This window comes from Ambystoma mexicanum, chromosome 3p (genome assembly GCF_040938575.1).
Source record: "Ambystoma mexicanum isolate Mex_15411 chromosome 3p, UKY_AmexF1_1, whole genome shotgun sequence".
Classification (NCBI taxonomy): domain Eukaryota; kingdom Metazoa; phylum Chordata; class Amphibia; order Caudata; family Ambystomatidae; genus Ambystoma; species Ambystoma mexicanum.
Window position 1 is genome coordinate 929,949,677 of NC_090925.1, and position 25,789 is coordinate 929,975,465.

At 47.0% G+C, this 25,789-nt stretch overlaps 1 protein-coding gene across 1 annotated transcript in view; it reads right to left on the reverse strand.

The window, feature by feature from the left end:
• The window catches only part of ERGIC3 (ERGIC and golgi 3), an 834,442-nt gene that overhangs the window by 99,192 nt on the left and 709,461 nt on the right, over positions 1-25,789 (reverse strand). The window contains exon 11 of the mRNA XM_069652225.1: positions 13,155-13,291. Coding sequence (XP_069508326.1) covers positions 13,155-13,291 — 137 coding nt within the window. The remainder of the gene's footprint in view (positions 1-13,154; positions 13,292-25,789) is intronic.

The following is a 25,789-nucleotide window of genomic DNA, read 5'->3' on the forward strand; positions in this document are numbered from 1 at the left end:
ATTTAATTATTCCCTGTCTGTGTATGCAGCAGCCTCCCATTTATGTGAATACAACTAGCTGTCTCCCTACTTGTGTCGGACAACCTATTATACTCTTAATGGCAGCTGCGTGGCCCTTTTTGTTTTACTAACTGTTTACAGACCAGTTATCGGATTGTATCTGCGTGCATACTCAGGAACGGGTGGAGGTGTGGCAAGATCTGGTGCAACCATCATCTCCATTATTACATAGATTTTTTGTACGCTAGTTCCTAGGGGCTCTTCGTAATCATGACAGTCCATTTTAAAGTTCTTAGTAAGATCTGCAAATGCAGATATGACTGGGTTTGGCAACTGTGGCCCGTGACAACCGCATTCATTCCTCAAGCTCTCGGGCGAGTAGCATACATCTGCTCAACTGATGGCTTGCAGTGCAATCAGTCTGCTGTCCCGCTGTTTACCGCCAGTTATCTCACCTAGGTTGCTCGCCCTTTCCCCCCACCTCAAGCCCTTTTGGGTATTGTAGTCCTAGGGGATAAAGAGAAGAACAAGTTACTTACCAAATCTGGTAACGTTCTTTCGATCGGATGTTCCTCCGACGTATTCCAAATCTATGAGAGGTAATGTCCCCAGCTGTGCGGCTTCCGAAAATTTTCAGCATTTCAGCAGAGGGCGTCCTGCGTTGATGGCGTCGATCCAATGTCTCTCGCGGGCACCCGTCGAGGGTCGACGTCACCGGATGTTATATATAGGACGCACGACGCCCATAGCCTCAGTTGTAGTTTTTTTCCCAGAACGTGTGGCACCAATCTCCTGCCAGTCTGACTGCAGATAGCCTTGTGGAAACGTAAGCTGCAATTGCATAGGAAATTCTTCAGAGGGGCAGGTTGGGAGGGCGATGTGGAATACGTCAGAGGAACATCCCATCGAAAGAACGTTACCAGATTTGGTAAGTAACTTGCTCTTCAAGGGGATTGTGTCCTCCGACGTTTTCCAAATCTATGACAGACTCCCAAAGCAGTACCAGACTATGGAGGTGGGAAAAGAATTTAGAATACCCAATCAAATGGCAGAATAAAGAATCGCCTTACCAAAGGCCAGATCCCGCTCGTGGATTGAATCTAGGGCATAATGTTTGACAAACGTATGTACAGAAGCCCATGTGGCTGCTTCACAAATATTCCGAATAGGAACACCCCGCTGATGGGCAGTGGAGGTAGCCACTCCCCTAGTAGAGTGAGCACGTAATCCTACCGGAGGGTCCTTACCCGCCAGACGGTAACACTCAGTAATAGCGAGACTAATCCACCTTGACAAGGTCCGTTTGGCAACAGCCTGGCCCAAATGGTGTCCAGCATAACGGATAAATAGCCGATCGTCCACTCTGACCTGGGACATCCGTGAAATATAAAAACTCAGAGCTCTCCTAGGATCCAACCTATGGAGCCTCTCCTCTTCCTTGCCAGGATGCAGAGGAGGATAAAACGCCGGAAGAACTACCTTCTGGCTTAAAAGAAATTCAGACACCATCTTCGGCAGAAAAGAAGGCCGCACCCAAGGACAACCCTGTCCTTATGGAAAACAGTAAAGGTTGGCTTGGTTGAAAGTGCCTGCAACTCACTCACTCTGCGACAAGAGTGCAAGTGCTCAAACGGAGCACCCATCAGAAACTTCAAAACCAAATTCAAATCCCAAACCGGCACCTGGAAAGGGGACGGCGGAAACACATTAGTCAGCCCTTTTAGAAACTGCGAAATCAAAGGGATCTTAAAGTAAGAACACTCTTCAGATGAGTGCTTAAATATGGACAGCACCCGCCAGGTAACCCTTAATGGTACCCACTTGTGGGCTAAAGAAAGCAGAAAAGACAAAACCATAGGAATGGAACATTGGAAAGGATCAACAGTCTGTCTCCTGCACCAGTCGCAGAACTTACGGCAACGGTACAGGGACTTTGTTGCTGGCCGCATGGCCGAAAGCAACACCTCCATCACATCATCTGGGAGGTGCTAATCCTTTTATCTCAACCTTTCAGATACCAAGCGTGATGTTCGAGAATCCTGACCTCTGGATGGAGAACCTGACTCCCCCCTCCCCTCCCTCGAGAGCAGATCCTCTCGATAAGGAAGACGTTGTGGAGGGCAGATGGACATTTGTAGAAGGTCTGGGTACCACGCTCTGCTGGCCCAATCCAGAGCCACCAGGATCATGTGGGTCCCGAACCTACGCAAAACTTGAGGAATGGCAGGGACTGGAGGAAACCCGTACAGCAGCGGGAATGACCAATCCACCACAAACGCGTCTCCCAAGGCTCCTCTTGGAGGAAATTCCCTTGAGCAGAATCTCTCGCACTTCCGGTTGACACTGGTGGTGAAGAGATCCACTTGCGGGGTTCCTCAAAGGGCGAAGATCTACAGAAGGACTGCCTGAGCCAACTCCCACTCGTGAGAGACTGCGCTCTGCCTGCTCAGAGGGTCCGCTGCTGCGTTTTCGACTCCAGCCAGATGAACTGCCGAGATCGAAAGACCTTGTTTGATGGCCCAGAATCAGAGCTGGATCGCCTCCCTGCACAGTGGGAGTGACCCTGCCCCCCTTTTATGTTGAGATAACACAAGGCCACTGTGTTGTCTGTCATGATCACAGCACTTTTCCCCCGTACAGTCGGCAGAAAGGCCTTCAGGGCAAGCCTGATGGTTCTCAGCTCCAACAGGTTGATGTGGAGTCTGGACTCCAACAGAGACCAACCAATCCTGAAGCTGAAGGGCCTGGAGGACCTGAGAAAGAGTAACCATGTTGAACTTGTCCTTCCTGAGAAGTTTGTTCAACCAACGCAAGTCCATGATGGGTCTCAACCCTCTGTCTTTCTTGGAAATCAAAAAATATGGGGAATGCCATCCCTTGTTCCTCTCCGCCACAGGCACCAGTTCTATGGCACCTTTCTCCAGCAGGGATAGGATTTCCTGCGCAAGGAGCGGATCCGGACGCTTCAAAGAGAGCTTCCCCGGTGGATTGTCGTGAGGCCGCTGAAGGAAGGGAAGGCAGTAGCCGTGGGCTATGGTATCCAGAACCCACACATCTGAAGTAACGGCACGCCATTCTCCGACATGCTGTGCTAGCCTGCCCCCAACCCGCGAACCATGGGACATGGCCTCATGACTGAGATGCGGCGGCAGATCCTGAAGGCAAAGAGGCAACTGCCCGAGTGGCTTTGGCACCACGAGTTCCCCGACCACCATGGGTACTTTTTCGCTGCCCCCTTTGACTGGCAGCCCCTCTCGATCTACCAAAAGAGGAGTGGTACCGAAAGGAACCTCCCCTCCATTGCTGTCCCCTGGGATGAAAAGGTGGAGGTTGTCGCACTGCAGCGCTCAAAGACTTCGCTGCAGCTTTGGAGGTCTGCAACCTCTCAAGGCTCTTGTCAGCCTTGCTGCCAAACAAATGAACGCCGTCAAAGGGCAAGTTCAGAAGCCGGAACTGCACATCCGGGGCAAAACCAGACTTCCGCAACCATGCAAACCTGCGTTTCACGGTACTTGTAGCCATGGACCGGCTGACACTATCATCCGTGTCCAAACCCGATTGAAGGGATTCGCACATAGCATCCTTGCCATGTTGCACGAGGGCCAGAAAGCCATCCCTTTCTACCCCCTCGGGAATATGCTCAGCCGCCAAAGATGCACAGTTCCACAGTGTGTGTGTAAACTTTGCCAAGGCACAAGTGGAGTTGGCCGACTTCAACGCCATATTCCCCGCAGAAAATACCTTCCTTGCCCAACCATCGAAGCGCTTGTCGTCCCTATCAGGAGGGACGGTAGGGTACGCAGCCTGCTTCGAGGTGGCCCTAGCCGCCTGCACCACCAAACTCTCTGGAGTAGGGTGCGCCGACAGGTAGCAGGGGTCACTACTGGATGGGCGGTATTTTTTCGGAAACAACTTGTTAATTGCCGGCAGACTCCGGAGCAGTCCAAGCCGCCGCCACCCTCCTTTGCAAAGCCATGTGAAACGGCAATACCGGGTCAGTGGGTGGACCCTGATCCAGGATATCCATCAAGTCATCCTGATCAAACGTCACAGGGGGGGGGCAGACCACCCCAAGTACTCCGTCAACCTCGACATGAGACGCTGATAAGAAGATTCAGCATGCGCCCCAGGCTCCGGCCGGCCAAACTCCAACTCCGGAGAGGTGTTCAGGCCACTGGCGTCATGCAACGACTGACCGAATTCCTCCATGTGACTATGCCCAGACAAAAGGTCATTAGGGACTGGCAAGCTCATCTCCTGATCAGACAGTTCCTCAACCTCTGAAATTTCTTGCAAAGGTTGGAAAAAATCCAATCTAGGAGGAGGAACAGACCTGGGCTCAAAAACAGGCCTCACAGACTTACTGCGAGCCTTCCTCGGAGGTTCTACAGCCCTCAGGGGCACCTCCGGCAAATCCTCCACAAATGGCGTCGAGAGCGCTGAGGAAATCGGCATCAACGTCGACTGAGGCGCCAATGGCGTCGACTACTTCTTTGAGGGCAGATCCTCGAGAACGTCCCTCGAAGGACGCGGCGCCGATGGCGCCAACGCCTTCTTCGAAGGTTTCACAGGTTTCGACGGTCTCGATGGCATCGAGGACCGGGACCTGGACCTAGCACGGCTACTGCGATCTCCCTTGTCCGAACGGGACCTCGACGGCTCCCGATGATCGAAACGAACTCCCGAGCCCGTGCGAGTGATGGACCGAGCCTGTTCCCTGCCAGCTTCTTTCGAAGGCGTGGATGGAACTGTGCCTTGCGACTGAAAAATCGCTAACATCTGTTGGCGGAACGAATCCCATTCGGCCGGCGACGAAGAGTTGGTGGGACAAGTCAACCGTCTGGCGGAGTCCTCCTCTGACAAGGACGGGGAAGGCGACCGGTGATGGCGCTTCCTAGAATGCCTCGAGGCAGAGGAATGGCAGGAAACACTCCTAGACCGAGACCCCCTGGATTTACGCCGATGCAGACAGTCACCCCTCGAGTCATCGAAGGCCCAGCGGACTTCGATTTACGGGACTTGGACCCCCTACCTACCTTTAATTTCCCCTTAGGCCCCCGCAAGGCCTTAGACATCAGGGACTGGCAGTCCTCGCAGTCGTCGGTGGCATGGCTTTCGCCGAGGCACCAGAGGCAGATGTCGTGCGGGTCCGTGATGGACATGTTCGACACGCAGTCCCAACACTTCTTAAAGCCCAGCCTCGGGGTAGTAGAGGAAGATGAAGACACCGTTCGAAGAGAAGAGTCGAGAGCACCGAGATTCCGAAGCAAACACGTTTGCAGAAAAAACGGAACTGAGGCTACGGGCGTTGTGCATCCTATATATAACATCCGGTGACGTCGACCGTCGACGACGCCATCGATGCAGGACGCCCTCTGCCGAAAATTTTCCAAAGCAGCAGAGCTGGGGACATTACCTGTCAAGGATTTGGAATACGTCGGAGGACACAACCCCCTCAAAAAACTGGCCAGCAATGGTCAGAACAGTGATGCAGTAAAAAGTCATAGTGCTCACATCTACCCCAGCACATGTGAAGGGGACAGAGAATGGGACCCTGCCAACTCTCACACAGTGTCGCTGGGACAGAACGTGCTCTGGCCAACACCCTGGTAGGCCTCTTGCACCAGTCACACTTGGTAATTTGCATCTGATTTCCCTGAATGGAAATCTGCATGCCTAGGAGGTGGGAGGTCCTAAAGAAAGTCCAACAGGCCTCAGTCACAACTTGTGATTGTAACTGATGAAGATGGCATTTTCATGTTCTTGTTTCATGCAGGGGAAACTTTTCTGGCACACTTTCTTTTTGACAGAATTAGTTTTCCTATTTTATAAAGAGGCAGAGAAATCAGGGCTCTGGTCTCTACGCAGTTGGAAATGGCTACTTTGTTTTTCATCTGGAGCTGCCTAGGCGCTCAATGCACCTGATTGGAGGTCAGACACCCACAACTTCTGCACTTTGAGATTGAATGTTCCTGTATTTTGAGTATTATAAAATAAATAACCTTAAATTTGAAGGTAAAGTAGAGCAGTCTTTATTCCAATCCATTAATCTGCTTGTGTGCTAAGACCCATGCAGAGGGAGAAACTGGGACAGGTGGAGGAAGAATGTCTTATTTTATGAGGCTTATGAAGTATGCTCTGAAAGACTTCTAGCTAACAGACTTTAAAGGTGTATAGCAATTGCTCCTGTGTCGTGCAAGGTAGGTTAAGAATATGCTATTGTAACCTTGGTCCCTGTAGAGTCTGGACCTGCAGCGTGAGTCCAAGCAGTACTTGGCCAGTGTGGGGGTGTGTTAAGAAGGTAGACCCAAAAGCAGCAGAGTATCTCAATTGGCTAAAGAATCATCACAACATACACTGTTTTAGGTTCGAGGACAGTGGGAATAGGAAGCAAACCCTATGACTAACTGGGGAGGAGTACTGTGTTTGTCCCAAGCACAAAGAGTATCCAAGTAAGGCCATAATTACCCCCCCCCGACTACACCTTTAAAAAGAGACTGAGTGTCACCACAGCTCTCCAAGGTTCAGGTATATAGAGCACTGGATACAAGTGCTTTAACTGGTCTGTGACTACATGTGACTCGGAAGTGGTGGACCAGCGGCAACCCAGACCAAACAACCTCAAACATTTTGATGCTGAAGGATTGCTTTCTCACCATCCAGACACACAAGGGTGGAAATGACCTAGTAGATAGCATCTCAGGATAACATGCCCGATTGCTGTGATTCCCCTTTGAGGATCCAAACATAGACATCGTGGTAAGTTCTTGAGAAAACTTTGCCTGCAGGTTTAAGGTTTGGGAGCACTTTGGGGATTCCTTTGAAGGCTCTTGTGTTAACTGTGTCGTGCACCTCTGTTTTTCTCTCATACAGGTAGAAGACCCATTATTGCATTGTATCAGGTTGTATAGAGTGCAAAAAGACCAAGAAGGCATCAAGGCGCGAATTGAGAGAGTGTGGCTGCGCGTCAGGAACTAGAACAGGAGAGTTTTTAGCCGTTTCCAAAAAAGGAAATGCAATCAGGAATGCCACGGATCTGAGTAGGCGGGGCATTCCACATCAAAAGGGCAAGTACAGAGAAAGATCTTCCGCCCGCTCGAGTCCGTTGAAATCAGGGGACGACCAGCAAAGACTGATTGGCTGATCGGAGAGACCTGGTTGGTTGGTAAGGTATAGATATAGAAGGCACTCAGCCATGGCATTTTGAATGGCACGAAGAGCAATGCACAAAATGTTGAACTTTACTCGGCTGTTAACAGGGAGCCAGTGCAGGTGACGAAGAAGGTCATAAGAGTGAGCCATTCTAGGTGCATTTGAGGCAAGCCTAGCCACTGAGTTTTGAACAATCTGGAGACGTTGAGGCAAAAACTCTGGTTGGCCAGGATAAATGCTGTTACAATAATCAATTGATCCAATGATGGCAGTGGTCACGATTTTTGATCTAGAGTAACTTGGGAGGAAATGGAGGACCTTCTTAAGCACTTTGAGTTTAACAGCGCCTGTTTGGCAAACTGTGGAGATTTGGGCCTCTCTGGATCCTCAAGACATGATTTTAATTCCTAGGCTCTTAACTAACGAAGACTGTTCAGGGCATGGACCAAAGGATGTAGGGTATTCGGAGGTCCAAGATTGGCTAGCAGAAATGGGACCAACCACTAGGATCTCGTTTTTTTTCTCTGATGAGCTTCAGCCAGTCATTGGCTATCCAACTCCCAACCGCCGAAAGACAATCCTTCAGTTTATGGGGAGGGTCCTCCATAGGCACATTTAGCCGGAAGAGAATCTGCGTATCATCTGCATACGAGAAGGATTTGGACAGGATTCGTGCCAGAGAACCGTTCCCAGTTTGTCCAAACGATGGGAATGAAAAATGAATCATCTCTGAGGAGGGAAAGGAAGGGGCTGAGGGGAAGACAGGTCTACTCGCATGAGGTTCAAATACATGTGTTGCTTACGATCTACCAAAAGAAATGGAGGTCCACCTGAGGGTCATTTGCTAAGTGACCAGAAGAGTGTGTCATAGGACTCCGTCAGACCAGCGGTGCTGGTGCTCCATTCACTGAAGACCTAGACAATGTTTCGGGGAACTGATTGCCACAAAAGCCATGCTGTTAATAGCATAAGCACAGATTAGTATGTGAGCATGGAAGTCGGTTGACTGCACAGGAGATTCTGCAACCTACACAAACAACAACTTGGCATTAGTAATGGAAATAAAGGAAGGAGCTACGGCGAGCGCATTGCAGGGCTAAGTCTTTGATCACGCAAGAGTACCAAGCTTATGCTTTTCTATTTTGGCACTGCCAAGAATGTTCCCATAGGCTTTCCTACTACATTGCAAGCCCAGGAGTCTGCACGAAGGTTGAGCAGATATATTAGTAATAAGTTAATCAAGTGGAGAAAAAAAATAGCGCTGTATGTATATGTTTAGGTAACATTCTAAAATACCTGGAAAATTACAACTTCCACAAGAGATCTACTGAGTGAGGAACTTCTTGAGTGGGGATCTCATAAGGTGTACTCTCGCGACCCGTATGTTAGTGCTATTAAATTTAGCAATGGTTTTCTTATTTTATTATTTTATTCTTGTGTCGCAAGGATGTAGGTCAACACGGAGACATAGAGTCCCTCAGCTCCGTTTGTAAAGTAAGCAGTAGTTTGTTTGTGCCTACACCTCTTTGCGCCAAATTTCTGATGTAAATGAATAAAAGTACGTAGTCAAGTTTCTTCAAGTATATTTTCTTAATTTATTTGATATATGTTCTGCCCATATGGATGACACGTGTTTCGGCGTTCCATTGGCGCCTTTTTCAAATCCGGGCCTTATTGAATGTAATGCGAATCTCTCTTTCCTTATTTCCGGGAATTAGTTTTTAGTTGAAGTGTATCACGGTAGTTCCAGGGTTAAATCCCACCTACAAAATTCTCATTAATAAGGCTTGTCAAATCTTGTGTTATTTTCGGTATTGGATTTCCTATTAATTTCTCATAACATTCTGGATTTTCCAAGTGGTTCATAGCCATCTTTATGTAATCCACTCTATTCATTATTATAATGTTGCCACCTTTGTCCGCTTCCTTGATAACCAATTGATGATTTGATTGTAATTTTCTTATGGCAAGAATTTCATTTGCTGTAAGGTTTTTGAGATTAGTCTTGTTTTTTATTTGTGGTCTTTTTCTTAAGTAGTATAAATCTTGTGTGACGGCTCTGTAAAATGCGTCCACCATGTTATCTGGTGATAGCTGGGGTGTGAACCTGGATTTGGGTTTCAATTCTTTCATGGAAAAAGGAGTTGGCTGTATTTCTAACTCATGAATGGTTTGATGTATTGGATAGTCTCCTGGTTCTTGTAGGGATCGTAATAGGTGAATACCGCTTAGTTCTTCTATGGTTATATCACTTCTAGTTATGGTTTCAGATGTTTTTTTCCTTTTTTCAACTTGAGTTGCAAAAAATTTTTTAAGTTTTAATTTCCGAACAAATTTGAAAAGATCCACATGTATTTCTATGGGTTCAAACTCAGTTGTCGGGGCGAATGATAGGCCTTTATTCAATACATTAATTTCATCTTCAGTTAGTATTTGGTTCGATATGTTCATCACCAAGTTATTTATTTCTGTTGTTTTTTGGCAGCTTCTTTCGACGCCGCCCGTGTTAATCGTCGATAGGCATCTGAGCCGTCTGGATTTTCTGGGTCCTCCTGATCCTCTCTTACCTCTTCTCCGACTCGTTTCTGTGAGGTGTCTGGTGCTTTGCTGATCTGAAAACGGACTTGTTTCGTCTGAATGTTTCTGTTTCCTTGTTTGCATCTTTTGATTTGATTTAGAAATCCTTGTCCCTTCGGTTTTGCAGTTCCTAATACTGTTTCCACGTCATTCTCATTTTCGGGTTCTTCCTCTGCCTCTGAACTGGACGGTGAAGTGTTGGGAGTAGTCTCTCTTGATGTTGGTTTGATTTTATTATATTTCTCTTGGAAAGTGTATACTCTATCCTCTTGGTAATCTCTGTCATCACGATAGAATTTTCTCAATTTTATCTCGTCTTGATATTCTTTGAGAATTTCATGCATTTTCAAAAAGTTCTTTTCTTTAGTCACTTCTAAGGCTTTTGCCTCTTTAATTTCCTTTTTTATATTTTCAATTTGATCAGTTATTCGTCTGTGTTCTCTCTGTGCATGCTCAATTAGCATTTCTAACATGTGTTTTGAACATTGATTGAGGTTTGTTTCCCAATTGTTAGCCAAATCTTTATCATCGTCTTTACTGAGATCTGGAAAGATCAAAATGCGAAGTCCTCTTGGGATCTGGTCCTTTGATACATAGTTTTTCAGAGAGATTATTTCCCAATACTTATCAATTTCTTTGCGAGAGGCCCTCTCTAGTTTTACAAATTTATATCTGAGGTCCTCTCTTTTCGGAAAACTTGAAGTGAAAGCATGGGTGTTATTCCCTTTGGCAGAGAAAAGTTTGTTTGCTTCTTCTTCTCTATTCTCCATGTATTCTGCCATTTTTTGAATTCGTTTTCCCAAATTGGTCTGCGTGGTACTGTATCCCCTAGTGACAATCTACTGAGTGAGGAACTTCTTGAGTGGGGATCTCATAAGGTGTACTCTCGCGACCCGTATGTTAGTGCTATTAAATTTAGCAATGGTTTTCTTATTTTATTATTTTATTCTTGTGTCGCAAGGATGTAGGTCAACACGGAGACATAGAGTCCCTCAGCTCCGTTTGTAAAGTAAGCAGTAGTTTGTTTGTGCCTACACCTCTTTGCGCCAAATTTCTGATGTAAATGAATAAAAGTACGTAGTCAAGTTTCTTCAAGTATATTTTCTTAATTTATTTGATATATGTTCTGCCCATATGGATGACACGTGTTTCGGCGTTCCATTGGCGCCTTTTTCAAATCCGGGCCTTATTGAATGTAATGCGAATCTCTCTTTCCTTATTTCCGGGAATTAGTTTTTAGTTGAAGTGTATCACGGTAGTTCCAGGGTTAAATCCCACCTACAAAATTCTCATTAATAAGGCTTGTCAAATCTTGTGTTATTTTCGGTATTGGATTTCCTATTAATTTCTCATAACATTCTGGATTTTCCAAGTGGTTCATAGCCATCTTTATGTAATCCACTCTATTCATTATTATAATGTTGCCACCTTTGTCCGCTTCCTTGATAACCAATTGATGATTTGATTGTAATTTTCTTATGGCAAGAATTTCATTTGCTGTAAGGTTTTTGAGATTAGTCTTGTTTTTTATTTGTGGTCTTTTTCTTAAGTAGTATAAATCTTGTGTGACGGCTCTGTAAAATGCGTCCACCATGTTATCTGGTGATAGCTGGGGTGTGAACCTGGATTTGGGTTTCAATTCTTTCATGGAAAAAGGAGTTGGCTGTATTTCTAACTCATGAATGGTTTGATGTATTGGATAGTCTCCTGGTTCTTGTAGGGATCGTAATAGGTGAATACCGCTTAGTTCTTCTATGGTTATATCACTTCTAGTTATGGTTTCAGATGTTTTTTTCCTTTTTTCAACTTGAGTTGCAAAAAATTTTTTAAGTTTTAATTTCCGAACAAATTTGAAAAGATCCACATGTATTTCTATGGGTTCAAACTCAGTTGTCGGGGCGAATGATAGGCCTTTATTCAATACATTAATTTCATCTTCAGTTAGTATTTGGTTCGATATGTTCATCACCAAGTTATTTATTTCTGTTGTTTTTTGGCAGCTTCTTTCGACGCCGCCCGTGTTAATCGTCGATAGGCATCTGAGCCGTCTGGATTTTCTGGGTCCTCCTGATCCTCTCTTACCTCTTCTCCGACTCGTTTCTGTGAGGTGTCTGGTGCTTTGCTGATCTGAAAACGGACTTGTTTCGTCTGAATGTTTCTGTTTCCTTGTTTGTATCTTTTGATTTGATTTAGAAATCCTTGTCCCTTCGGTTTTGCAGTTCCTAATACTGTTTCCACGTCATTCTCATTTTCGGGTTCTTCCTCTGCCTCTGAACTGGACGGTGAAGTGTTGGGAGTAGTCTCTCTTGATGTTGGTTTGATTTTATTATATTTCTCTTGGAAAGTGTATACTCTATCCTCTTGGTAATCTCTGTCATCACGATAGAATTTTCTCAATTTTCTCAATTTTATCTCGTCTTGATATTCTTTGAGAATTTCATGCATTTTCAAAAAGTTCTTTTCTTTAGTCACTTCTAAGGCTTTTGCCTCTTTAATTTCCTTTTTTATATTTTCAATTTGATCAGTTATTCGTCTGTGTTCTCTCTGTGCATGCTCAATTAGCATTTCTAACATGTGTTTTGAACATTGATTGAGGTTTGTTTCCCAATTGTTAGCCAAATCTTTATCATCGTCTTTACTGAGATCTGGAAAGATCAAAATGCGAAGTCCTCTTGGGATCTGGTCCTTTGATACATAGTTTTTCAGAGAGATTATTTCCCAATACTTATCAATTTCTTTGCGAGAGGCCCTCTCTAGTTTTACAAATTTATATCTGAGGTCCTCTCTTTTCGGAAAACTTGAAGTGAAAGCATGGGTGTTATTCCCTTTGGCAGAGAAAAGTTTGTTTGCTTCTTCTTCTCTATTTGGATTTGAAAAAGGCGCCAATGGAACGCCGAAACACGTGTCATCCATATGGGCAGAACATATATCAAATAAATTAAGAAAATATACTTGAAGAAACTTGACTACGTACTTTTATTCATTTACATCAGAAATTTGGCGCAAAGAGGTGTAGGCACAAACAAACTACTGCTTCCACAAGAGATGCTTGAGTGGCAAACAGTAATGTGGAGTGTGAACAGTCAACTGGCAAGTGACTGAGTAAACTAGTCCCCAATTTTATTCTGTGTATTATAGAAAAACAACATTTAGCAAATTACTTTAATGAGGAAAAGTAGAAGGTTTTGCCTGTGGCATTATTTCTCACACAAATATCCAATATCACACAAATATCCAATATTGGTGAAGGCGGCGATAGCTCAGGGGCAACACGTTTGTCTTGGCAGCAAAAAAACACAGAGCAACATAGGTTTGAAGCCAGATTAGCCGCTTAGAAAACAATCTCTGGTATTAAGCGTGTTGTAAAAGAACAATAATAAAAAGAACAATTATAAGAACAAGTGATAAGTGTGTAGTGGCCTTACCTGTGCTTTTCTGTAAGTTTGACCATCATTGGGGAAAGTTCATAAAGCACAAATACACCTGGTAGTCCTTGGTCTCCAATCAGGCCATTTGCAATCTTTTCATGTCGAGTCACAGAAAACTGATTTGTTCTCAATACCTAGGAAAAATAAGCAAAGCATAAGTGTTTCCAGAACTATTGCAAACCATCATGTCAACGTATCCTTTCATTGTTTTTTTTTTAATAAAGTATTTTATTATTATTATTGTATTACAACAATCACAAGAACAAAAACAAATCAACATAAGGACTATCATGGTCAGTCTCAATCAACAAAGGCAATACACATATCAGCTGTGGTCAAGAGTCTTCCTTAGTACACATATTGGCGTGTAGTACATAATACCCATTGCATGCTCCCCAGCATGCAGGAGGGAGTCTTAGATCGCTTCTTCTTCCCATCTATCCCAAATTTCCGAGGCTTTGTTGGGACAGCCCCTTGCAGAGTAGATCCTATGCTCCATCATGGTGCACACGTCCATATCCAGTTTCCATTGATCCATTGTCGGGGGGACAGAGGCTCCCCATTTCTGCGCTATATTATGCTTGATCAGCCCTGTTGCCGTGTGTAGGAGCAATCTCTCCCACTTGTTAGCCTCGATTTCATTAGGTACTCCCAGGAGTAAGGCCTTTGGGTCCAGTGGTATGGTCCCGGCCGGGACCCTGGAGAGCTCCCCACAGCATGCATTTCAAAAGGTTTGTATCCGGGGACATGCCCACAAGATGTGGAAGAAGATTCCCATCTCCTCCCCGCATCGGAGACAATTTGGGTTTGGGGCCCTCTTCCAGCCGTATAGTCACGTCCTAGGGTAATATACCCGGTGCAGTATCTTCAACTGCACCAGTCGGAGCCTAGAGGAGATAGCAATTTCACGAGGATGCATGAGGACTTGTATCCAGTCCTCCGGATCTATTTCCCCCACATCCGCTTCCTATTTCGCCTTGAGCTCATTCAGTTCCGGGGTAGCAAAGGAGGATATGGCATTGTATAAGATAGAAGTGCATTTGGTGGGAATATACGCTGGTAGGATGTTGCGCTCTATGGGGGTGTAGACCGGTAGCCTTGTGTCTGCTGTTAAGTGGGTTCTTAAAGCGTGGGCTAGTTGTATGTAATGATACCGTTCCGTATTTGGGATCTGAAAATGTGACTGTAGATCTTCAAATGAGGTCAGTTTCCCATCTGTGAGCATACCCCCCCCACTCTTGTGACCCCTGCTCTCATCCAGTTGGGCCATGGCTCAAGTTCACGGGATGCAGCTAGATTATTATTTTGCCAGAGAGGTTGTGCGATAGTGACTTTATTGTCCCACCCAACAAACCGGTGTGCTTGTCTCCAGACCATAGTGAGGTGCGTTGTAGTTGTGGGTGGGAGGGTTCTCGGGAGGGGTTGATAGAGAATGGTCAGCGGGTCTGCATTTTGTATAGTAGCTATCTCAGCGTGTATGTGAGGTAGGTCCCGATTCCCGTGAAGAAGATCATTAACCACAACCAGTTGTGATGCCCAGTAGTAGTTTTGGAGACGGGCGACTCCCACTCCCCCCTCCCAGATCGATCTCTGGAGAGTGGTTAACGCTATTCGTGGTTGACCTCCCCCCCATATAAGGTCCCTAAGAAGTGTCTCTACTAGGTGAAACTCTGAATCTGGGATTCTGTGTGGGGCATTCTGAAGGACGTAAAGGTATCTGGGAAGGGTCATCATTTTAAAGAGTGCCGCTCTACCCATAAGGGTCAGGGGGAGAAGTTTCCAGTGTTGGACATCGATAATGAACTGGTCTGTGATCGGTCGGAGATTGTGTTCTACATAACTTGTCAAGTCCCCGGATATCCAGATTCCCAGGTATCGAAAGCCTTGTCGTTCAACTCGGTACGGGCACTCCTGGGGATGGCCTGCTCTCCGCCCTTTACAGGGAAGAAAACTGATTTATCCCAGTTGATTCTGAGACCGCAAAATTTACCAAAGCGGACGAGCAGCTGTGTTACGATGGGGCAGGATCGAGGCGGGTCTCCCAGGTATATAAGGAGATCGTCTGCGTAAAGAGATGTACGGTCATCGTAGCCCTCTGGCCAACTAAACCCCGTCCAGGCAGTATTTTGGCGAAGCCAAATAGCGAGTGGTTCGATTGCAAGGGCAAACAAAAGGGGAGAGAGCGGGCATCCTTGCCGCGTACCTCGGCCCAAGGGGAAGGATCGAGAGGACCATCCATTTACCCTTACCTCCGCCTGGATGTTAGTATAGAGCAATTGTACCCATCCTAAAAAGACTTCTCTGAATCCCATACGGCGCATGATCTCCCAAAGGCTGTCCCATCGAATTGAATCGAATGCTTTTTCAAAATTGATTGCCAGCAGGGCCAAAGGTCCGATTATAATCGGAGATCTCTCCATTGCCAGATGGAGACGGCGTAGATTCATCCGGGTCGATTTGTGGGGCATGAATCCACATTGGTCCGGGTGAATCAGGGTGGATGCAACCAGTTGTAACCGGTTCGCCAGGAGCTTTGCGAGGACCTTGGCCTCCCCATTAATCAATGATATCGGTCTGTAGGAAGCACATTTGTGTGGAGGTTTGTCAGGTTTGGGTATGACCACGATGGTCGCCTTACACAGGTCTGGTGGGAGAGTCCCTTGTTCCCGGGCGGCAAGGAACATTCTGTGCAGGGGGCCGCCATTTTGTCTGCTCCTAGCTTTTGCCAGGTTTCAACGGGGAATCCGTTTGGGCCCGGTGTTTTCCCTGGCTGGAGCTGAGATATTGCCTCTGAAATCTCGGCCTCTGATAAGGCGGAGTCCAGATGTTGCCTCTGCTGCACGGAGAGCGTCGGCAACGATAGCTCGTCTAAGAGGGAGGGGTCTAGTGGAGAGGCTGGGGCTCGGTACAAGTCCGCGTAGAACATCGAGAAGGCCTCAGCAATCTCAGCGTCTGAGTGATAGCTGTCGCCCTGTGGTGTGACTATTTCCCGGACATGGCGTTGTCCTTCGTCTCTTTTCTGCAGCCAGGCGAGCATTTTGCCCGCTTTGTCCCCTAGTTCGTATACTCTCGCTTTAGCCTGCCAGTGGGCCTGCTTAGCGTCATCCATCGCTCTGTTCCGAAGGCGCTCTTGGGCGCGTTGGAGGGAACGATGGGTTTCAGACGTGGGATCGGAAATATGTTTAGCCTCCCTGTCGCTCACTTCCTTCTCGGCCTCTAATATCTTTTGGAGCCGGGTGTTCCTTTTCTGTGTCGTCCAGGAGAGGATTTCACCCCTGAGCACTGTTTTGTATGCCTCCCATACTGTCACGGGGTTGTCTACCGATTCTTCATTAATTTCGAAGTATTTGGCGGATATTTCCTCTAGGCGATCTATCAGCTCTGGGAACCCCAGGTAGTAGCTATTAAGTCTCCACGTTCTGGGGGGGAGGGCGCCCTGCATACATATTTCCATCGAAAGTGGTGAATGGTCCGAGATGCCCCGAGGGAGCAGTTCTGCGGACATTGCCCTGTAAAGGTCGGTGTGTGATAGAAGAAAATAATCCAGTCTGGACATAGAACCGTGGGCACCAGAGTGGAACGAATATTCCCTAACATCGGGGTGTAGCTCCCTCCATACATCCCAGAGCCCAAGAGCAGATGTAAAGTTGGCTAATTTGGTAGGGGTATCTGGGTTACGATTCCGGAGGTGGGAGCAGTCAGTGTTGTTGTTCATGGTGTCATTGAAATCCCCCCCTAGGATGTATATGTCAGGGTGATGTTTTCCCATAAGGGTGGTGAGGTCATCCAGTAATTCCTGTCCCAGACCCGGTGGAGAATAAATTGAGACAATTGCCACCTTTTGACCCCAGATCATTCCCAGGATGAACACGCATCGGCCCCTGGGATCTTGTTCTACGGTATGTTGAATAAATGATATACGTTTGTGTATCAGAATGAGGGTGCCCCTGGAGCCCATTGTGTACCCCGCATGAAAGGCAAGGCGATAGTTCTCTGAAAAAAGGCACAGTTTACCCCAGCCAAGTGGGTTTCCGTCAGGAGGGCCACATCAGGGAATGTCTATTTAGGAATTGCATGATAAGGCGCCGTTTGATTCCTGACCCCATCCCATTCACATTCCAAGTGAGGAGTTTCAAGGATTTAGTGTGCTGCATGAGGGATGTGTGAGTTTGTGTAGAGGATATTTACTACATATGATGGGGATTTTCAGGGTATAGCGATCCATAGGAGATGGCGGTATATTTCTCGCCTGTACTAAGGAAGCAGGGTTGCCTTGTGGAATAGTGCAAGACGTCCCTAACAAGGGACAGTGAGTAATTCGGCCCATGAGCAAGTGGCAGTCCTGAAGTAACCAACACAATTTTGAACTTTCCCAACACACCCCCACCCCATACTCCACCCCAACACGAAGTACCTGTCGCCCAAACATGCTGATCCTTCAACTTAAGGTGTCAGCTCAAAAACCAGACCCTTAGATAGGGTCGAAACCAGCAAGAAAAAGAGAGGTGGGGGGGGGGGGGAGGTCTAACCAGGGGAGAGTTCAGACCTTTCCCCAGAGTTCCCACCTTGCGCCCATCGTCGACTTCTTCCATGGTGGGTAGATTGCGCGTTGATATCGGAGGCGCGGGCGGTACACACTCGTGTGTCCCCGCAGTGTTCTAAGGTCCTAGTAGGGGACTATAGTTAGTTCATTCCATTTCTTGTTGTGCCTCTGGCTCCAGGATCACCTGTCCCCCCCCGTTCTGGGTGTCTCCTCGGGGAGGCCCGCCTCGGTCCGGGTCGGGGTCGTCCTCTCGGTCTCCTTGGTCTTGCAGTCCAATCGCCTTCTATGTGAGCCTCTGCCCACTTCCAGGCCTCTTGTGGGTCGTTGAAGTGGACAGTAGTGCCTTTATGATAGATCTTAAGTTGGGCTGGGAAGAGCAGGCTGTACTTCACATTCATCTGAGCAAGTTGTTTCTTGAGTGGTTCAAAGGATTGCCGTGCCCTCTGCACTTCTCGGGTATAATCCGGGAAGAAAGCGATTCAGGAGCCGTTATGGGTGATCGTCCCTTGCGAGCGTGACAGTTGCAGAAGGGCATCCCTGTCGCGGTAGTTAAGCAAGCGAGCGATGATAGTCTGGGGCGGAGCGCCCAGGAGTGGTTTGCCCGAAGGTATTCTATGAGCCCTCTCCCCCGAAAAGAAATTTGAAAAGGATTGGGGCTCGAAGATGTCCACGAGCCACTGCTCCAGGAACAATTCCGTGCATTGTCCCTCTTCCCCTCCGGCAGGCCCAGGATGCGAAAGTTGTTGCGGGGGGACCTTCCCTCTCCATCATCCACTCTCGACTCCAAGGCTTTCAGGCGGTTTAAGGCTTGGGACAGCTGACGATTGATCCCGCCGATGTTGTCCTCCGCTTCGGAAATGCGGTGTTCCACCTCTCCTGTTCTGGAAGTCAACTTCTGCAGATCGTGGCGTAGGAAGGAGACATCCGCTGCCGTACTGTCTATTTTGGTCTCCATGGAGGAGCGGGAGTTGGCGATGGCCGCCATTACATCCCGTAAGGAGAGGGATTCATCTCCCGTGGGGGAGTTTGGTCGTGTTGCTGGGTCTGCCGGGGCCAGGGTAGTAGCGACGGCAAACTGGTCCATGCTGCTCTGTGTAGATGGTTTCTTCTGCCTGTCCTTCCCCATATTTTCGGGAGTTGTGGGGTGTCTGCTACGACGGGGTGGGAGTTATTGTATATACGCCGTTGGAGTGGTCGTACCCCCCAGGTGGGATGGTGGCCGTGCAGCGAGTCAAGTGGGGGGGTGTGAGTTCCAAAAGCCTCCTCCACCAGGCCTGGGGCTTATATGACGAGAGTACTTTGAGGCCCAGCGCCCTTTAGTGGGCCTTCACAATACGCGTGGACCTCTGGCGCTTCTAGCTGTTCACCCAAGCAGGTGGTGGTCCCCCCCTCCGCTGGCACGATATAGTCCTCAGCGGGCACCCTGTTGGCAAGGTTTGATCACTTACTTCTAACGCGGTTGTAGTCGCGGCGTGGTGTCCCAAAGTGGATATGATTCAGGAGGTAGGAGCCGCACACCACTGGGACCTCAGGAGGGCCGCCATTTCCCCCCGCCCACTTCTCTCGCGGATCTGTCCAGGCGTCTTCCGGGTGTCAGCGGGGCTCAGATTCCGCGGTGGAGGAAGAGAGGATGGTCCCGGGCGTCCGCCTCACGTTCTGTCCCGTGCCCCGCCGTGTCAGGTCGTCTCGGGCCTCTCAATCAGGCGGAGGAAGTCCGTTCTCAGTCACCGGCGGCCATCTTGGTCGCGTAGCTCCGCTGCCGGGCCTCGGCAAAATGTGGATTTATCTCCGTCGTCTGGGCAGGTAGGTGCCACCACCTCCGTCAATCCGAGCCCGTAGCTTTATGGGCTCGGTCGCAGTGTTTATGCCGCACGAAATCCCCAGGAATCAGGATGAAAATGCAGGATTATTTTGGCGATGCGGGAGCTCACTCGGCTCACGTCCGCATCGTCCGCGCACTGGCCACGCCCCCCATGTCAACGTATCTTTAAAGAAAAGGCTGCAACTATGCCAGTAGTCTGAATTCGAGGGTATTGAAAACCACTACTAGAAGATGTAGGTGATGCGACATTGAGTACCATGTAACACCCTTCCCAGTAAGCATCCCTATCCACCAATGCAGATGTTAGGATGGATTTCCAGAATCAGTCCTGTGGACATATTCCGAGAGGCCACCTTATCCTATGCTATGTTTTAATGCTAATCGGTTTTGTCTTCAGATACAATTATTTTGTAGTCATGGCTGATCTTACTTGTTAAGAATAGTTGTGAAAGGTGAACAGCTGAGATTGTGCCAAACTAGCTGAGATTGTGCCAAACTGGGCTGGTTATCAAGAATTGCGTCGCTTGTTTCTTAGTAAAAAATTATTTCAAAGTTTTTTCAAACAAATTTCAGATAATTTTCTTTTTCATACAAGCTTTTGGGTTTTGTAAAACAAATTATATCTCTTATTGTTCCTTAATTCTCTACACATGTTTCACCAGAGTTTTGTAAACTGGCTCATCAGGAGGAAATCAGTGGATGATTTGAGATTTTATAATACAATTACAGTGTTAATATATTGTCTTTTTCCAAAAAGATCCCAGAGTTTGTTTCTTCATTTCTTTGCATTATGCACGTTTTATCGGGTCTTTGTCGTGGTCAGAAATTAGCCTCATTTGGGCGCTCCGATAATAAATGATATGTCTTTCCTGCTCGTGAACATGAATGACCTTTTATATCGCAAGTTGGAGAATAACTCTGTCTTGAACCCTCCTACACGAGGTTAATGGAATGGAAGAACACGCCGCCAGCATCTTCCCCGTTCCTCTTATCTCACTGATCTTCTCTCTAACCTGGGGTTTCCACTGTCCACACTCCGTGCTGCTGCAGTCACTGCGTACCTGCTTGTGATGTCTGGTGCTCCTCAGAAGGCTTGTGCAGCTGGACCGACGCTCTCCTCTCTACGCGACAGCTCAACTGGACTCTGCTTCATTTGGAGGCCTCCCTTCTGTGACTTTGTTAACCATCCATGTGGCCTTGCTGCACTCACCGAGTCTGCATTGTGGCCCGGGAAGCCTCACCTCATTTTCTCACACTCCGGCAGGCCAGAACTCCTGTGTGCACCGAGACATTCTTGAACTCTGCAGGCTCCACAGATTTTGCATTCCGATTGGCTCTTTAGATGACGTGCTTCCAACAGCCTTGTCTCTCAGTCTTTTTGCTGTTTCCCATAGCACAGAGTAAAGTTTGGATCAGAAGAACAGTCAGACATTAAAGGGGTCTTAAGGTTATTCTGCACCTTAGATGCCTAGTGCCCAATAAAGGTGTTAGTGTCTGGGTGGAAGGGGAGTTGACTTAAGTCCCTCTATGGTGTATTCCTGCCCCTTAAAGGGGTGTCACCTCCAGAGGGATCCTGTTTACTGTGTTCCCTAGGGGGTACTAAGCATAGTGGGCTCACCCCCCCCTAGTCCAAAAGGGGATGGCTCCCTCTTGGGGAGAGGTAACAAACTCCCTGGCTTCATCACATATTCCATTTGATTGTTTTATCTGAAACATATATACATTGACACTGACCTGGCTCAGAGAGTTAAAGTCTCTTTGAACTGCTGAGCCTGGATACTTTTGGAAAGAAATAAACGTGTGTTCCCGTGCAAGTGAAAGTGAAGTTGCTTATTTGTATTTATTTTATTTATAGAGCGCACCAGGCCCGAGGGCATCCGGGTGCGTATTTTAGTTACAACATGATAAGGCAGACAGAACAATAAAATTACAGTTAAACTACAGTTTCAAAATTACAGTTACAAACATATATACATAATGCAGTTACAGAGTGAGTAGAGGGTCATAGCCTATGTACAAGAAGTGAGGTAGGTGGCTAGCGCATGGGGGGTGGTTGGTAAGTAGGTGAAGGATCTTGGGCGGTTAGCCAGGCTTTGGCCATATTATTGAATCTGTAGAAGGAAGGTTCAGATCTCAGCAAGTTGGGGAGCGAATTCCAGAGTTTCGCCGCCATAACTGGGAAGCTGGCTCCGCCAGATCTTTGAAGGTTGAAGTGTGGTATAGAGAGGCAGTTAGTCTGTGCAGTTCTGCGAGGTCTGTTAGTGTTGTGGAGGGCAAATCTGTTGGATAGGTAAGAGGGTGCTTGGTTGGATAAGCACTTGTGAGTGAGGGCAAGTGTTTTCAGTGTAATTCGTTGAGGGACAGAGAGAGCCAGCGAAGTTTACGTCTGGTGTCTGAGATATGTTGGTTCCTAGGGATGTTGAGAGCTGTTCCAATAGCATTATTGTGGATAATTTGTTTAAGTTACATCTCTTGGTACCCAAAAAGAGGGCATTACAGTAGTCAATTTGTGACAGCACGAGGGTCCTGGCAAGTGTGACACAGTCGGCTGGTGATAGGAAAGGTCGGCTAACTGTAATGAGCTTACAGGTGTATGCCGCTGCAGAGGAAACTGCATTTGTTTGCCTGGCCAAGGATAAGGTAGAGTCGAGTAAATCCCCAACGTTTGTGTCCTTAGAGGCCTTGATAGTGTTACCATCAATGATGAAGGAATTGAACTCAGGGGCCAGTTTGGATAGTTTTTGGGGAGAGCCGAGAATGAGGAGCTCTATCTTCTTGTGATTCATACAGAGTCCGTGTTGCGCCATCCAGGCTTGGATGACTTGGTAGATGGCATTCACTGAGAGAGAGTCGGCGGCGTAGTCTCCTGAGATTGGGATGAGTATCTGGGTGTCGTCAGCATAATTAGTATATGTGACACCCAGAATAGTCCTAAATATCAATTAGAGGTTTTGTGAACAAGTTATACAAAGTGGGAGAGACACAAGAACCTTGTGGTACCCCGCAGGTGACGGGTGCCAGAGATGCTGCTGCTAGGGGAGAGAAGACACGCATCAATCTGTTGTCCAGGAATGAACTGATCGAGGCTGTGGCTTTATCAGAAAAATGGGCGGCTACTTCGAGGTGCCGACATAAGATTTGATGATTGACGAGATCAAAAGCTGCAGAGAGATCGAGAAGAAGTAGTAGAGCAAGTTTACCCTTGTCTCGTAAATCTTCAATCTATGTTTTGAGGTCGATAAGGGCAGTTTCAGTTCCGTGACGGGGCCGGAACCCAAATGCCTTAGACCCAGGAGTTTATTAGATTCAAGATAGTCTTGAATCTGAAGGTATGCAGCTTGGTCGAGGATTTGTAGTAAGAACGGCACCGTGGTGGTGGGCCTGTAGTTCATAGGTATATATATATATTTTTTTGTTTATTGTTTTGGTTTATTTACAAACCTTTACAATATCGTAAGAAAGAACATTACACAATTTCACAAGAATTTATCAAACATTAACTGTGTAAAGGCAGTTTAAAAAGAGATACAGTAGAGTTCCAAACTTAGAATCCAAATGAAACCTTTTTGTATCAACTAATGCATATCGAAGTAAATTTACATTACATTTACAGAATAAAAGAGAAAAGTTCATAGCTATATTGGCATCCAAAGTTGGTTTTTTTAGGAGCCATATAACCCAGGCATCCTTCAAATTGTCCGGTACAATCCCAGTGCTGAAGGAGGAATTGATGAGAGTGGTGATGAATGGAGCTAGCTCGTGGACCGCTTGCTTGATGATGGGCGCTGGGCAGAGGTCCCCTTGGCAGTTAGAAGGTTTAAGGCTATTCATAATATTTTCCACTTCAGTAATGGATACGGGTGAGAAGCTGAACGGGTTCAATGAATCTGGGATAGAGTTGTTTAAAGTAGGGAAATAGTTGGGTTGCAAGTTAGATTGTAGATTAGCCTGTTTATCGTTAATTTTGACTTGGAGAGTGGCTATCTTACCAAGGAGTGCGTTTTGGATATTGGTGCACCAGGTGCTATCTTTGGTGCCAGTGTCAGGTGCAGTGACAGGGGTTTCAAGTTCTTTCAAGATTCTTAAGAGTTCTTTAGTATTAGATTTGGCTTGTTCAATGCGTTTGTTGTAAGTGTCTTTTTTCGTCTGGATTATGGCTTCCTTGTAATTTAAAGTGGCTAGGATGATACTAGATTTATTACCTTCTGTAGGATTACTCTTCCAATGTGATTCAGCAATTTGTTTTTCTTTACGAAGAATTCTTAGTTGGGGGGTAAACCAGGAGTTGAGATGAGCGCGAGGTTTAGATTTTCTCAGTTTAGATGGGGCAACGAGGTTGAGGGCTTTGAGCATAGTATGGTTGAAGGTGTCGACCAGGACAGTAGGGTCCATGCTTAATAGCGCTTGTTCATTCAGGACTGGAAGGATGAGAGGGAGTAGTTTGTCACAGGTAATGTCGCGCTTATTTCGTGTGGGAATAGCAGGTGCGACGTCTGGCGTGGAGCTGATGGTTATGGCGGGGATGTTGAAGGTGATCAAGTGGTGGTCAGTCCAGGCACAAGGTTGGTTAGCTGCCACATTAATTCCACAATTGAGGTCAGCTATCGAATCAAAATGTCTACCTTTGGAGTGTGTGGAGGTGTTGATATGCTGAGTAAATCCTAAGTTAGTGAGCAGGTTCCGTGATGGCCATAAAGTCTAGGTCATGAGTTAGGATGAGGTCCGCCACCTCTAGAGCGTGGGCTGTGAGAGATCTAACATTAATGCCCCTTTGATTGTGTTCACAACGGGGTTAATAGGTTGGGATGTCGGTGTGTGTAGTGAGGAAACAGTTCTGGTGATAGGTTGTAGGTGTTTATTTTGGCGGAAGGAAGTCAGATAGTGGTAGGAAGCTTGAGTGGGTCTGGTGCCAAGTCTGGCGTTTCTCAAGGCAAGTGAGCAAGGTTGGATAGGAGTGGGTTTAGATGCAAAATGTTGGAGCCATAGGGCTGGGTTGTTGAGATAAGGATTGGTGATGTGGGTAGACATAGGCATGGCTTTGGTGTTATGGTATTGTGAGTGTGGTAACAAAGTTGTGATGTGTTTGAATGTGGGCACTAGGTGGATGGTAAAGCAGAGTGTGCTAACTAGGGCTAGAGCAAGTAACTTTTGGAGAGGAGACTTGAAGGGCTGAAAGACTGTTGGGGGCTGATGCATGGTGGCAAAATTCACCAGGGCTTGCAGGCAATTGCAATCATAAAGTGCAGGGGGCAGTATTGTATGGCAATAAGTATGTCAAGCACTCATTTAAAGCGGGGTAGGCTGTGTAGGAAAGCGGCTAGAATAAGTACATAACCAGGTAAAAGTACATTCCATACATTTGATGTGCGAGTGCAACAGAGGCAGTTGTAAACGTAGGTTAATAAAGGCGTACAAAAGCACAATTCAGAGGCATATTCAAATAGAGAGGCTAGATAAGTAATGCAGGCAGAGTGAAAGCATCAGAATGAGTACGTAGGTGAGAGCAGCAGCGTAGACTGAGGAAGGTACGTAGTACAATTGCAAGATAATATTACAAATGATTTGGGGCATCGCTACTGATAAAATACATTTTGCTAGGGTCAGTCAAAGTGCATGTACAGAAGCTAACAGCTCGGTATGCTGAATGACATGATACACAGACAGGCAGGCAGGCTAGTGCACTAGAAACAGACAGTAGGGGTACCAGTGGAGTGACTGTAAAAGCCTGGCCGAGGTTGGCTATTCACATAGCATGAGGGGCATGTATGGTATTTCAGGTTCACAGGCGGTATGGGTCATAGACGAGTGGCCGTGATAAGGGGTGCACAAGAGCTAAAACCAGATCAATAATGACTCGCCATGCAGTGTTAGAAGTACCTGAGGTGGTCCACATGGGTAGGCTGGTGGCAGGGCTTAGGGACCTGGCGCAGACCGCAGCACGGCAAGCTGGACTCAGCTGAGTCAGCAGGAAGCCTTCTTTCAATGGCCTTACTTCGAGGGCTGGCTCTCGCCTGCCGGCGAAACGTGATTGGCTTAGGTAGGCGGTGGTGACCAATCAGCAGATAGGTGCAGGCAAGGAAGACAGGCAGCCAATATGGATGGGGTCAGGCGCAGGGTGCACTCCAGGCGGCGGCCATTTTAAGGCAGTGAATCCCGTATTTTGTCAATGGGATCAGGTTCAAAATGCACTCGAGACACGGCATGTATTCAGCACAGACATCTGAAGCTGAATTAAGAATATTTAAATGCCAAAATGCTTTTTAAAAT